At 46.5% G+C, this 14,350-nt stretch overlaps 1 protein-coding gene across 2 annotated transcripts in view; it reads right to left on the reverse strand.

Moving 5' to 3' along the window:
• LOC143961722 (NACHT, LRR and PYD domains-containing protein 12-like) overlaps positions 1–14,350 on the reverse strand; it is a 164,480-nt gene that overhangs the window by 104,119 nt on the left and 46,011 nt on the right. For both annotated transcript variants that reach the window (XM_077471051.1, XM_077471052.1), the window contains exons 4-5: positions 5,251–5,289; positions 216–1,917 (exon numbers count right to left, since the gene is read on the reverse strand). In XM_077471051.1, coding sequence (XP_077327177.1) covers positions 216–1,917; positions 5,251–5,289 — 1,741 coding nt within the window. The remainder of the gene's footprint in view (positions 1–215; positions 1,918–5,250; positions 5,290–14,350) is intronic.

A 14,350-nucleotide genomic window follows, 5' to 3' on the forward strand; every position in this document is an offset into this window, starting at 1 on the left:
GTGTTTTCACCTGACCTGCGACTTTATATGTCTTTAGATTGTCGCTGGAAAATTGCTGTAGTGTGAAGAAGGGCTTAGGGCTGAGGAAAGTGTGAGTTCCCAGGACTTCTAACAAGTGTGGTAGATGGAGAACATGTCTGATAATCACCGTTATACTGTATGCAGGTTCCTGCCCATTCTCTGGATTCAGTTAGGATATCCTCACACTCACTTACCCGACATACCGACTCCTGTGTAGCAATGGAGATAGAAGTTTCTGGCACTCTGGACCCACAATGAGATCTACAAAATATAAAGACCGAAAACTTTCTCTCTTCAAAGTCTTCAAGCAATAGTTCAGCTGCTTGGAATAATTCCTGTTAATCCAAAAGTCATCATCATATGAGCCGCTCAGCTTCAAATCTTTAAAACCAGACAGGACTCTCCTAATGAAGTCCTCATCTTGAGTCTCATACAGACAGCAGATGGCCACAGTATACAAAGTCCGTTTACTGCACTTCATGGACCATTCTATGATTGCAGGTTTAGCTCGGAGTGAGATGGAGATTCCTGTGATCTCTGAGAATGTCTTCACCTGATTTTCATTTAAGAGACCAAACAGGAATTGTACAGATAATGCTAAATGTCTGGGATATGAACTGAAGTCACGGAGTGATTGCCCTTTACAGATCTCCGGGAGGAAAGTACCTTCCATAGACCCAGACCCATCATCCATCCCATAATAGAGAGCAGCAAGGAACTCCTGTACACTCAGGTGGATGAAGCTGTAGCAGGTCTGGTTCCGGACGTCCCAATGAAAGATGTTCTCATTCAGAAATACAGACTCCACCTCATCCAGAGAAAGTCCATGTCTTTCTAGATCTTTCTTCTCAAATAAGATTTGTTGGTTCAAAACTCCCTGATTGGCCAGAGCACACAGCTTCTTCAGACAGGTTTGTTTCCGATGTACAGACTGCTCCTTCTTGCTGTGATGGGTTAGTAAAACCTCCAGGTAGAGAAGATAAATTGAAGTCGTTGTATTACACTGAATTACATCCAAATCTTTTCTTGTTTCTTGTGTCATTACAGTGCAGACAATCCAGCATGTGATGGGGACGGCACACATGGTGTACACAACTTCATTGTCTTTTATTATACAGAGAACCTTGTCTGCATCTTCTTTATTTGCATAGAATTTATGGACATATTCCTCCCGATCGTCCCTTGTAAATCCCTGGATTTCCACATTGCGAGAATCATCGATGAATGTGTTAAGTTTCTTCATGGCCAGTGATCTTGTGGTGATGATCAGAGAAGATTCTGGGAGAACCTGTCCCCTGAGCAAGCTTTGGAGAATTATTTCTTTGTGGGTTTCTATAGAAATGTCAAGACAACCCTCATAGTCCTCCAGAGTCCACCTCAGTTCATCAAACCCATCAACTATGGTGAGAAGTTTTCTCTGACTTCCAGGATCCTTCAGAACATACACCAGGTCATCTGAACTCAGTCTGCAGGTTCTGGATAAAAGTCCCACAAGACTTATGTTTTCAGGGAAGGTGTTGATTTCTCTACAGCTCAGATAAAACACAAAATCAAACTGGTCTTGGTAGAGATCCCCAGAGGCCCAGTCCAGCATGATCTTCTTGGAGGTCATTGTTTTCCCAATCCCAGCAGGTCCTTGTAACACCACAATCTTAGGGATGAACTCATATTTATCAGGGTCAAAGAGGGCCTGGATTGTGGTTGGGGATCTTTTCTCCATGATCTGTAGATGTCTTCTGCCTGAACTCCTTATTTCTTCTTCTTTTCCCTCTTTATTCTGGGGTCCGTTTATCATCAATAAATTGGTGAATCTTTCCTGTAGATGAACAGCCTCCCGGGAATTATATTCTTTAATCCTCTGGAATTTCTCTTTCTCTCTGTGTTCTTTACTGATGTCTTTATGAGAGGAAAGAGAATATTTTATTCCTCATACACACATGAAATAGTATTTATAAGACAGAGTTGGGAATATTGTATTCTAATCATAAACCCGAAGAATGGAACCCTAAAAGAAGATATCCCATGAAATACAGGAGGACTATGAAAGCATCCAAAATATGGACACACCATCCAGACCAGAGGCATAAAAATAGAACCTACAGGGCTCCAGTGCAAGAAACCATGAAGGGCACCCCCTGACTGCTGGGGCCCTTTCCATCAGTTTCAGGCCTTTCCTCTGGTCCCAGGTCCCCTCCCTTCAAGGTTGGGGCTCTTCTCTCTGAAACAGGAAAGAGTTGCCACCTTATCCCTTTAAACCCGAACACATAGTGATTACACAGGTTCTGTGGATGATTAAGGTTGCAATTAAACTCACTTGGTGCCTTATGCCGCGTACACACGATCAAACAAGCAGGTGGAAAAGTCCGGCAAACTGAAGTCCGCCAGACAATCCCCCCGTGTGTAGCCTCCGGCATACTTTTTTGACCTGAAAGTACGGCGGACTTAGAAGGTAGTTTTGCACTCCAATCTTTCCGTCGGACTCGCATTTCGGCGGACAATCCGGCCGTGTGTATGCCAGTCTGCTGTAATTTTGAAATGAGCGGACTTTTCCCGCCCGGAGGAAAGTCCGCTCATTTCGAGTGGGTCTGCAGGTAGGAGGGGCCCACGAAGGAGACGCCGCTGGCCCCGCCACCTGGTATGAACTTAAAGAGGAACCTCAACGCCGAAAAAAATCGGCGTGGGGTACCCCCCAAGTCCACAACAGACCCTTGTGCGAGCACGCTACCCGGCCGACTAGGAAAGGAGGGGCGAGCAAGCGCCCTCCCCCCTGAGCCGTACCAGGCCACGTGCCCTCAACATGGGGGGTGCCTCGGGGAAGGGGGGGCCGCGCGGCCCCCCCACCCCAAAGCACCTTGTCCCCATGTTGATGAGGACAAGGGCCTCTTGCCGACAACCCTGGCCGTTGGTTGTCGGGGTCTGCGGGCGGGGGGCTTATCGGAATCCGGGAGCCCCCTTTAATAAGGGGGCCCCCGGATACCGGCCCCCCACCCTATGTGAATGAGTATGGGGTACAATGTACCCCTACCCATTCACCTGTAAAATAAAGTACAAAAAAAAACACAACACACAAGATAAAATAATTTATTGCACAGCTCCGGGGGTCTTCTTGCCGGACTCCTCCGCTATCTTCTTGTAGCTCTTTTACTAGCGGAGGAGCCTGGCATTCTTCTTCGTCGCCGCCGCCTCTTCTTTCGACTTCGGGGGTCTTGTCCCCTTCTTCGGTTCTTCTGCCGGGCCACCGCGCCTTCTTATAGCTCTTTTACAGGTGGTGGCCCGGTCTTCTGTCGCCGCCGCCACCACCGCCTTCCGTTCTTCTTCTTCTTCTTCTTCTCCTGGAGATGTTGACTCGACGTTCTCTCTGGCCGCAATGCCAGGGACGCGCTGCGACTTATATAGGGACAAGGGGCTGTGTCACATGGGTTGATGTCACATGGCGACAGTCCCAGCATCCTCAGGGACTGTGAGATCGTAAGGGGGCGGGGTCACCATGTGACACCAACCCATGTGACATCAACCCATGTGACACCGCCCCTTGTCCCTATCTAAGTCGCAGCGCAGAGCGTCCCTGGCATTGCGGCCAGAGAGAACGTCGAGTCAACATCTCCAGGAGAAGAAGGAGAAGAAGAAGAAGAACGGAAGGCGGCGGTGGTGGCGACAGAAGACCGGGCCACCGCCTGTAAAAGAGCTATAAGAAGGCGCGGTGGCCCGGCAGAAGAACCGAAGAGGGGGACAAGACCCCCGAAGTCGGAAGAAGAGGCCGCGGCGACAAAGAAGAATGCCGGGCTCCTCCGCTATTAAAAGAGCTACAAGAAGATAGCGGAGGAGTCCGGCGAGAAGACCCCCGAAGATGGAAGACCCCCGGAGCTGTGCAATAAATTATTTTATCTTGTGTGTTGTGTTTTTTTTTGTACTTTATTTTACAGGTGAATGGGTAGGGGTACATTGTACCCCATACTCATTCACATAGGGTGGAGGGCCGGTATCCGGGGGCCCCCTTATTAAAGAGGCCCTTTTCCTCATCAACATGGGGACAAGGTGCTTTGGGGTGGGGGGGGCGCGCGGCCCCCCTTCCCCAAGGCACCCCCCATGTTGAGGGCACGCAGCCTGGTACGGCTCAGGAGGGGCGCTCGCTTGCCCCTCCTTTCCTGGCCGGCCGGGTAGCATGCTCAGACAAGGGTCTGTTGTGGACTTGGGGGGACCCCACGCCGATTTTTTTCGACGTTGGGGTTACCCTTTAAGTCCATACCAGGCGGCAGGGCCAGCGACATATCCTTCGTGGGCCCCGCCTACCTGGAGACGCGCTTGAATTGAGCGGACTTTCCTCCGCGTGTGTGGGCGAGTCTGTTCATTTCAAAAGTAGGGCGGATAGTACGGCGGACTTAGTACGCCGTATTAGTCCGCTGAAAAAGTGCCGTGTGTGGGCAAGTAGCCCGTTCGGAAAGTCCGACAGACAGTCTGGTGGGAAGTCCGCCAGACTAAGTACGTCGGACAGACGGCTACGTGTGTACGCGACTTTATCTGCACTAAGGCTGGATTCACACCTATGCAGTTTTAGTGCTTTTTACATTTTGCAGATTTGCACTACAGAATGTGTTCCATAGGAAGCCATGTTAAATGGACTGTAGTGCAAATCTGCAAAATGCAAAAAGCACTAAAAATGCATATATGTGAATCGGGCCTCAATTAGTCTCAGAACCTGTGTAATTCATATATGTTCGGGTTTAAAGGGATGAGGTGGCAACCCTAAGGCAGGGGCCCTTTCTGCTTGTTCCTGTTGTGGGGCCATTTAGGTTCAGAATGCTGTGACTTATTATGTGACTTTAAACACAAAGCCGCATGACAAGTCAAAACACATTCATTTCAATGGGCGCTGTCCTAATAAATGTGACTAAAGTCACAGCAACAAAGAAAAAGGCAATACCTTTCTAGGGCGTTGGTGTGATTTGAGTGGCATAGACTGCAATGTCAAATCACAAAATTGCAAACAAGTCACAAGGAAATTGCAAGCAAGTTGCACAACTTTGGGATCACAACAGTCTGAACTGAGCCTATGTTCTGCAGTGGGCCCCCTTCCTGCCATCTTGGGCCCCCTACAGTGGCAGAACTCCAGGTCCCAGTCTTAAGTGCAACCTTTGCGACCCTGGTAGTTCCACCACTGATCTGGACTACAATAAAAACAAAATGTTCATCCAGAAGAGATTTCATATGAAACGTGGATGTCCTACTAACCTGATAATCTGTTGCCATGTGTCGTCTTCTTCAGTTTGGCTGGAAATAAGATTAGGGAAGTGATTAGTCCTGACAAACCTCTGAAATGTATAAAATAATAACTAAGAGAATTATTAGTGTAGCAGATCTTCCCAGACACCATCATCCCACCAACCCTCTGTAGATTGGAGTCTCTCCTCCTCCAGGTGATGGGGAGAGTCTTTGTCTGCCTGGTAACATCTCAGCACATTGTAGTGACATGTGACCATGGTGGGGGGACCAGAAAAGCCCCCAATTCTCTATGCAGGGATTACAGACACACCTAGAATATGGAGCCTTGACTCCTCTTTCTGATGGAGGTTCAGGTGGATGCATGGGGCACAAGGCTCAGAACCCCGAGCAACAATCATGAGGGTCTCCTAGGAATACAGCTATAAATGTGGAGGTTCTGTATAATAGACAAGTGGCTGTGATTGTATTGCTCTGCTCGGCATGCTGAGTGATGTCATAGTGTTATGGTGACTGACTGCCGGCATCCTGGTGAAGTGTTACTCTGCTTCCATTTTACAATGTTCCTGAACTCTGTAACCTTTTCCTTCATCCACAATTTTATACCCAAATTTATTTTATTCTGTAAACTCCCTAAGTAAAGAATGTTTAACCCCTTAGTGACTGAGGGGAAAACAAATGTTAATGCCTGAACACAATTTTACAACTTTGAACTATGTTAGTAAATCTGTACATATCATCCCAACTACATTGTGTATCCAGGAGGATTATACCGTATTCATTTCAGGACAAATTGAGCTTCTTTTGGTAACACTGGCACAAACACTGTTAGTTGTGGTTTGTACCCGTAGTACAGCCTAAAAAACATTGCAGACATTTTGCTTTTTTTATCCTACCTAAAAAATCTGACACTGATACTAATTTAGAAAATGTTTAAACACTTCCTGACCGGTTCACACTGATATATGTCGGCACTTTGAAAAGGGATATTGTTCCTGTGGCAGCAGCTACCATAACCCCGGTATCCTCTTCTTCAGTGAGAGGTCTGGTTTCCGATAAAAGTGGTCTCTGTGGTGGATTCACTGCAAGATCACTTTTATCAATGGTGGGAGAGGTGCCCTCCGATCATGTCCACTCCCATGTGTGGCATGGAGCTGAGTGAGGGGAAGATGGCCCCTACCCGTCACCATACTATTGCAGGGAGGAAGCGATGTCAAAACGTCACTTCTGCTCACAGCTCTTAAAGAGATTTTTTTTAAATGTTATTTTTATTGCATTTTAGTGTAAATATGAGATCTGAGGTCTTTTTGACCCCAGATCTCATATTTAAGGGTCCTTTCACACAGGACGGATCCGTGATGATCCTCCCCTTGAACATCCGCTTGCTCAGCGGGGATCGCTCTGTTGATCCTCACTGAGCCTGCATATGACAGGGCGGTCCCTGCATACTGTGCAGGGACCACCCTGTCAGATCTCCACTCTCCCCTATAGGGGGATTGGATGAACACAGATCGTCTGTCCATGTTCATCCGATCCGCTCTGCAGATGGATAGAAAAATAGGATTTTCCTCTGTCTGCAGAATCGGACCATAGTGGGGATGGATGATATCGGGTGTCAGTGGATGTTCATCTGCAGACACCTGCTATCCCATAGGGATGCATGTATATCCGTATTTCATCTGAAAACGGATGGATGAAATACGGACTTGCTGTCCGCACGTGTGAAACGGGCCTGAGAGGTCCTGTCATGCTTTTTTTCTATTGCAAGTGATGTTTATATATCTTGTAATAGGAATTAAAGTGACATATTTTTTTAAAGAACAGTGTAAAAATAAAAAATAAAAAGTAAAATAAATAAGAAAAGAAAATGTAAACCTGCCCTGTCCCGCTGATCTCGCGCACAGAAGCGAACGCATAAGCGATCAGCACCCACATATGAAAACGGTGTTCAAACCACACATATGAGGTATCACCACGATCAGGAGAGCGGGAGCAACTTCCGGTTCCGGCGCCACATGAACAGGCTGTGAGTGGACGTAGCTCCCGCCGAACCCCTCTACGCGGCCCTCAGCGCGGCCAAGATGGCGACCACGCTTCCAGCGGACCAGGTCGGGCCCTTACTTCCAGCAGAGCTGCAGGGAAATCACCAACCGGTGGGCATAGCCCAAGAAGTTGTGGCCCTTCTAGGCCCTACTTTAACCGCCACAGTGGATGCAGCTGTACACAAAGGGCTGGAGCAACTCCATATAGAGCTACAAATACAAGCGCAGCGCATCACCCAGACGGAAGATCGGATCTCTTATCTGGAAGATGATACTACGGCGCAATCGGCGACGCTCGCCTGCCTTGCAGCGGAGACGAGAGACCTGTGGGAAAAGATCGATGACCTCGAGAACCGCTCTAGAAGGAACAATCTACGAATCATTGGTCTTCCGGAAACGGTCACCGCAAATCACCTCGCGGACATTTGTGCTAAAATCATACCGGAACAATTGGGTCTTCGCATACTCTGTACGATCGAACGTGTTCATCGCATCGGACAATACGAAGATACCCGCACTAAGCCTAGACATGTCATTGTGAGGTATCTCAATTATGCTGACAAGGCAGCGATTTTGCAAGCATTTCGGCGCAATCGTACCTTAACCGTTGATGGAGCTAAACTTCTGCTCTTTGCCGACTATTCAGTTGAGGTCATGAAACGCAGGAAGGCGTTCGCTCCGGTCTGTACTACGCTGCACCAACAACAAGTAAAGTTCTCCTTAGCCTACCCTGCTATTCTACGAATGGAAGCGCCTTCGGGAGAACGCCTATCTTTCACGTCACCGGACGAAGCAGCGAGATACTTGGCCCAATCCACCACGGAAATGGACCATACGGATGCTGCGGTCGGCTCTCCGTCCCGACCTGAACCTGGCGATCGCAGACCGCGCTCCAGCCCCAGCAAGCCGCCGTATAAGCGCACCCGACTCACTCAGCTTTCGCATCGTGACGGAAATCGTGGCCGCTGAAATCAGACGTTCTGGATGAGAAGACGACCGCGCTACTGTTCATCACACTGTTCATCACACTGACGATGGAATCGGCCTAAAGAGAACACGTTTGTTTGTTTTTTCTCTCTCTCATGTGCCCACACTTCTACAATCTACGTTATGCTATCAGTTCTTTAATGTCATAGTTCTGGAATCTTGCTGGCTACGGCGGATACGCAGTAGTCGCTCAACCTAAGTTCTGTTTCTAATCCTCTACTTTCCGTATCACTGCGGTGGTTATTTGCTTTTGACTACTGACCTCTATACGAGAAGGTTATGTACTCTTTAACCATCCACTCTGATCCCATATGGCACTACTATATACTATGTATATACAACGGTTGTCTGTTCGGAAGCGAGCTCTTTTAGCACCCTCGGCCTGGGCCATTCCCACTGCAACATTTATGCTGTCCCCCACGTGAGGAGCTATACCCGGCTCTTGATCCCTCCTGGACAATACTTAAGTGTGAGGGGGAGGCGGGAGGGTCAGTATCCACGTACGGTCGGATGTGGAAAAAAGAGAAGTACATGATAGATGGTTTAGATACTTTATGGCTATTACTTTGTGCTGTTCTCACTACAGGTTATGTTCTACGTTACATGTGGTTTTTTACTTTATGTTTTTATGAATGTTATATGCCTTTCAGCCTAGCAACGACACGATCTTTGAGGGCTCCCCTATCTGGCGGTTCGAGCTTATGGGGGAGATTTCCTCACTACCTCTTAGAGCTGACATCTGAATTATTACTACTATGGCTTCGTCAGTTGGAGGGAGTCACCTAAAGATCGTGTCGTGGAATGTTAAGGGGCTTCGCTCCCCATGTAAACGCTTGATGATCCTTAGACATTTGAAAAGATTACGAGCGGATGTGGCTCTATTGCAAGAGACACACCTCTCAAGCGAAGATATGCAACGCCTCCGTAGATTGTGGGTGGGAGAGGTTTTTGGGTCTCCATCTGATGGCCGAAAGGCCGGGGTAGTGATACTGCTACACAAAAAGCTAACCTATACAGTTAAGAACTTACAAGTGGATCAGTTAGGTCGCATGGTCACCATATCACTTAAATTAGCCCATTCGGATATAGCTATTACTAATGTCTATGCCCCCAACTCACCTGACTCTGCTTTTTTTCGAGATTTGACTACCTGGACGACGATGGTGCCAGAAGCTTTACACGTTTTGGGAGGGGATTTTAACGCGGTGATGTCCCCCACCCTTGACCGTTCGAACAGATCCGCCAGTATCGGGTCGACTCGGGACAGACCTCTCACCACATCAACGCTCTTAGCCAGAACGGTAGACCAATTACAACTACTAGACCCGTGGAGGATAGCTCATCCGACGGGTAGTGACTTTACGTTTTATTCACCTCCCCACGACTCGTTTTCTCGCATAGATTACTTTTTTGTCACCCAAGCGCTTTTTCCATTGACCCGAGATCGTGAAATCTACGACCCGAGGATTTCGGACCACAGCCCAATAGCCCTTAATTTGCTAGACACTCGCGCGGGAGCCCTGCCGCCTCTGTGGCGATTCCCCTCGTACTTAGCGGACAACGAAGATTTTCGTTCGGTCCTGGAGCTAGCATGGTCGGAATATGTCGCTGATAATAGGGAATACATTTCCAAGCCCAATTTGTTCTGGGAGGCAGGCAAAGCCTTCTTAAGGGGTAAAATCATTTCATATGTCACTCAATTTAAACGTAACGCCAAGCGCCAATATATGGCGGCGAGCGAAAAATTGCGGTGTGCTCACGAACGTTTGGTTTCTAATCGCTCGCAGGCTAATATTCAATTGTGGACGAAGGCCAAGGGGGAGTTTGATCTCTGGGCACAGCAGCAGGAATCGGCCAAAACGTCGTACTCCACTCTATATTTTCACAAATTTGGTAACAAGGCAGGTAAGCTACTTGCCAGGATGTGCGCAGGCACTAGAAAACCTACGCGTATTATGTCTATGAAAGATGATGAGGGGGTGCTACACACGTCCTCAGATGAAATTAACAATATCCTTACGGACTATTACACTCGATTGTACTCGACGGACTCGGTGGATCCGGAGGGAGCAGCGACCCTCCTACGTCAATTACAATTACCTGAACTAACCACTGAAGCTCTGGATGCTCTCAATGCTCCCGTTACGATTGAGGACATTCAGATCACAATTAAATCTTTGGCATCGTCTAAAGCGCCGGGTCCAGACGGCCTCACTGCCGAATTCTATAAAATGACCAAGGACTTTATCCCGGCCACGCTGCAAGCCGTCTTTAAATCAATGTGGAAGGGTGGTCCATACCTACCTACGGGAACTCAGGCATATATACGACTTATCGGCAAAAAAGATAGAGATCCTACTCTACCAGGGTCATACCGACCGATATCGTTGATTAACGTAGACGTGAAAATTTTGTCTAAAATTGTCGCCACTCGTCTTGCGTCTCTACTCCCTTCCCTTCTACACCCAGCTCAATCGGGCTTTGTTAAAGGTCGCTCGGCAACATTAAACATCCGTAAGGTCCTGACGGTTCTAGAGTACGCCAAAACCCACCCAGACAAAGATGTGGCTATTATGTCGCTAGACGCCGAAAAGGCCTTCGACAACATTAGTCTATCTTGGCTCTTTCAAGTATTGGAAAAGCTGGCGTTCTCCGGTCCGATCCTGCAATTTTTACGTCGTATGTACGAATCCCCGACGGCGCGCTTGGTGACCCCTGACTTTATATCGGCCTCCATCCCCTTGTCGAAGGGGACCAGACAGGGTTGTCCCCTGTCTCCTTTATTGTTCAACTTAGCCGTTGAGCCGTTGTCGAGATTGATTAATTCACCTAACGGGATTAGTGGAATCCAGTTAGGGGACCACACGCTTCGTTTTTGCGGACGATATCTTGTTGTTCTCTACGGATCCGTCGGGAGACTTTAGACGCCTTGCAGACTTATTCCACAAGTTCCGGTCATACTCGGGACTGCGTATTAATTTTGACAAAAGCGAAATCCTATCCCTTCGACCTAACCTGGCCACTGCCTGGACCTCTAGCTCCCCCTTGGCCGTAGCAAAACACTATATCACATACCTCGGGATACGCATTGGCAGGACACCCTCAACTATTTATTCCCTTAATTTCCCCCCGGTGATATCAAAGATTGTACACGAACTAGAGGCTTGGACGGCTCTTCCTCTCTCGCTCTTCGGGAGGTGTCATCTTTTTAAAATGGTTTCATTTGCCCGCTTACTGTACCCAATGCAAACCGTCCCTCTCTTAGTTAAACATTCGGATATTAGATTAATTCATTCAGCTTTAACGAAATTTTTATGGGCCGGGAAGAAACCGAGGATTGCTTTGAATAAACTATGCCTCCCGAAGATGGAGGGAGGAGCGAGCCTACCCAATATCCGATTTTACAATCCAGCATGTCTGCTTCGCCAGGGCCTAGATTGGCTATCGGGAAATTCTAGGTACTCTAATAATTCATTAGAAGCGGCGGTGGTCTCGCCGTTTGCCCTATCGGCTATCCTTCATTCAAACCCAAACAAATTACCCACTCATTTCCGATCTAATCTATTGATTAGAGACACAGTGATAGCGTGGCGGGAGTCGCGCAAATTGATAGGGCTACCGTCCGATATTTCCCGATATTTGCCAATCCAATCGAATCCCATGTTCCCTCCTTCCACAATGCATAGTGTATTTACATACTGGGCAACTAAAGGTCTCACGAAGGTATATGATGTTTATTCGACAGACTCAGGTAAACCCAAGCCATTCCCGCTGCTAGCGAGAGAATTTTCCCTGCCGTTAACTCATTTCTTCCACTACCGCCAGCTCCTGAGTTATTTGAGTGACAGGCATAGACATGTAACAAATCAGTTCCAGAAATCCTTCATAGACACGATCATACACAATGGTGACTATTCTATCTCTACTATTTATACCGCCCTTATTGAATACCACTCTGCCAAATACCGCTTACAACCTTTCCGAAAGTGGGCAGACATTTTTGAGGATGTGGATCTTCCGGGGAAACTACTGGAGGGTTATGTTAAAATTAGAAAGGTTACAGTTTCTGAAACATGGAGAGAAACCCAATTCAAGATTCTTCATAGGGCGTATTACCCCTTTCGTATTAACAGAACTGATCCTAGCCAGGAATGTTGTCCGTGGTGCTCAAAGCTGCGTCCTACGCTTCTCCATCGATTATGGGAATGCCCACACGTTGAGATCTTCTGGAACTCGGTGCTACGATTTATTCATGCTGTGACAAACCAGGACCTGCCCAGGGACCGACTTCTATGTCTCTTCGGATATACCACATTGGCCGAACCCCACCTCTCAGATAGCTATACAGCTGTACCCCAATGGGCGCATTTATGTCTACTGGTTGCACGGAGAACTATCCTGACACAATGGATCAAACCCTCACCACCCTCAATACAGGCCGTGAAAAAAGCTCTGGAAGCTCTGTTTTACCTAGAACGATTAGATACCATTCTGCTAAATTTCAAATCAACCTCACGTTTCTTTTCAAGATGGCGCACATTTATGGAACATGTCTTTGCAAAAGAGGATATACACAGGATTATGCAGCCATTCAGATACACAGAATGGTATCTAAAGAGGGATATTACTAATTCTCTGGGACCGCTAAAAATACCCAGGGAAACACTTGGGGAGGAGCCCCCCAGTCTGGATCTACAGCGTACTGACTCTTAGCTTAAGTTTTATGCTGACTCTGTATTGCTCTACCATATATTTTTCTCTTTGCTAGGTGGTGTTATCAATCCCATAGACTCTGAGATACACATATAGGCTTTTTAGGCATATGGCTGTTGAGTACGAACCATGTATCGTTATTCAGTGTTTCTTGTATATTTACTGTTTCTGTTTCTTGACTGCTTGTCATTTACAGTAAAAAGCAATAAAAAATTTTATTAAAAAAAAAAAAGGAGAGCGGGAGCAATAATTCTAGTCCTAGACCTTCTCTTTAACTCAAAACATGCAACCTGTACACTTTAACCATTGCCTATGGACATTTTTAAGGGTAAAAGTTTGTTGTCTTTCCGCGAGCGGGCGCACCTTTCAAACGTGACATGTTGGGTATCAATTTACTTGGCATAACATTAACTTTCACAATATAAAAACATGGGCTAACTTTACTGTTGTCATATTTTTTTATTTAAAAAAGTGTCTTTTTTCCAAAAAAAAGTGGGCTTGTAAGAGCGCTGCGCAAACACGATGTGACAGAAAATATTGTAATGACCGCCATTTTATTCTCTAGGGTGTTAGAAAAAAATATATAATGTTTGGGGGTTCTAAGTAATTTTCTAGCAAAAAAAACTATTTTTAACTTGTAAACACCAAATCTCAGAAAGAGGCTCAGTCCTTAAGTGGTTAAAAAGAAACCTACCCAAAATACACTAACCCTGACCCCTAACATGACCTTTGACCCTAAAACTAAATCTGGCACTGACCCAGATCAAACCTTGATATAGCTATTTATTTCTTTATTAGAAAGAACACAATGTATAATATAATATATCCTGTACATATACAATGTATTATATAATGGATCCCATATGTATGCAATGTATTATATAATGGATCCTGTATGTACACGATGCATTATATAATGGAATCTGTATGTATACAATGTATTATATAATATATCCTGTATGTATACAATGTATTATATAATGGATCCTGTATGTATACAATGTATTATATAATGGATCCTGTATGTGTACAATGTATTATATAATGGATTCTGTATGTATTTAGAAAAGAAAGAAAACACAGGGGTGAGCTGCATAGTGACTCATTACTATAACTGAAAATCAGAGGTTATCACAGTTATCATGTGACAGGGAACCGGGAGTCCCAGATTCTGATCATTAGTACGATCCCCGCGTCTCTTGATGAGATCCTTGTCTCTGTGCAGTGCTCTCCCAGCACAAAGAGAGGTACACAGATACTGTATGTGGCCCCCAGAATAAAGACCCCTTTTCGTGAGGCCCCATAAGTGCATACTGTCAGTGGGAAGGGGTGTGTCCAGTTGGAAGCTCCCGATTGGTCACTGGCTTTCC

The sequence above is a fragment of the Lithobates pipiens genome, unplaced genomic scaffold, assembly GCF_037356315.1.
Source record: "Lithobates pipiens isolate NorthernLeopardFrog02 unplaced genomic scaffold, aLitPip1_a1.2 Scaffold_8, whole genome shotgun sequence".
Lineage (NCBI taxonomy): Eukaryota > Metazoa > Chordata > Amphibia > Anura > Ranidae > Lithobates > Lithobates pipiens.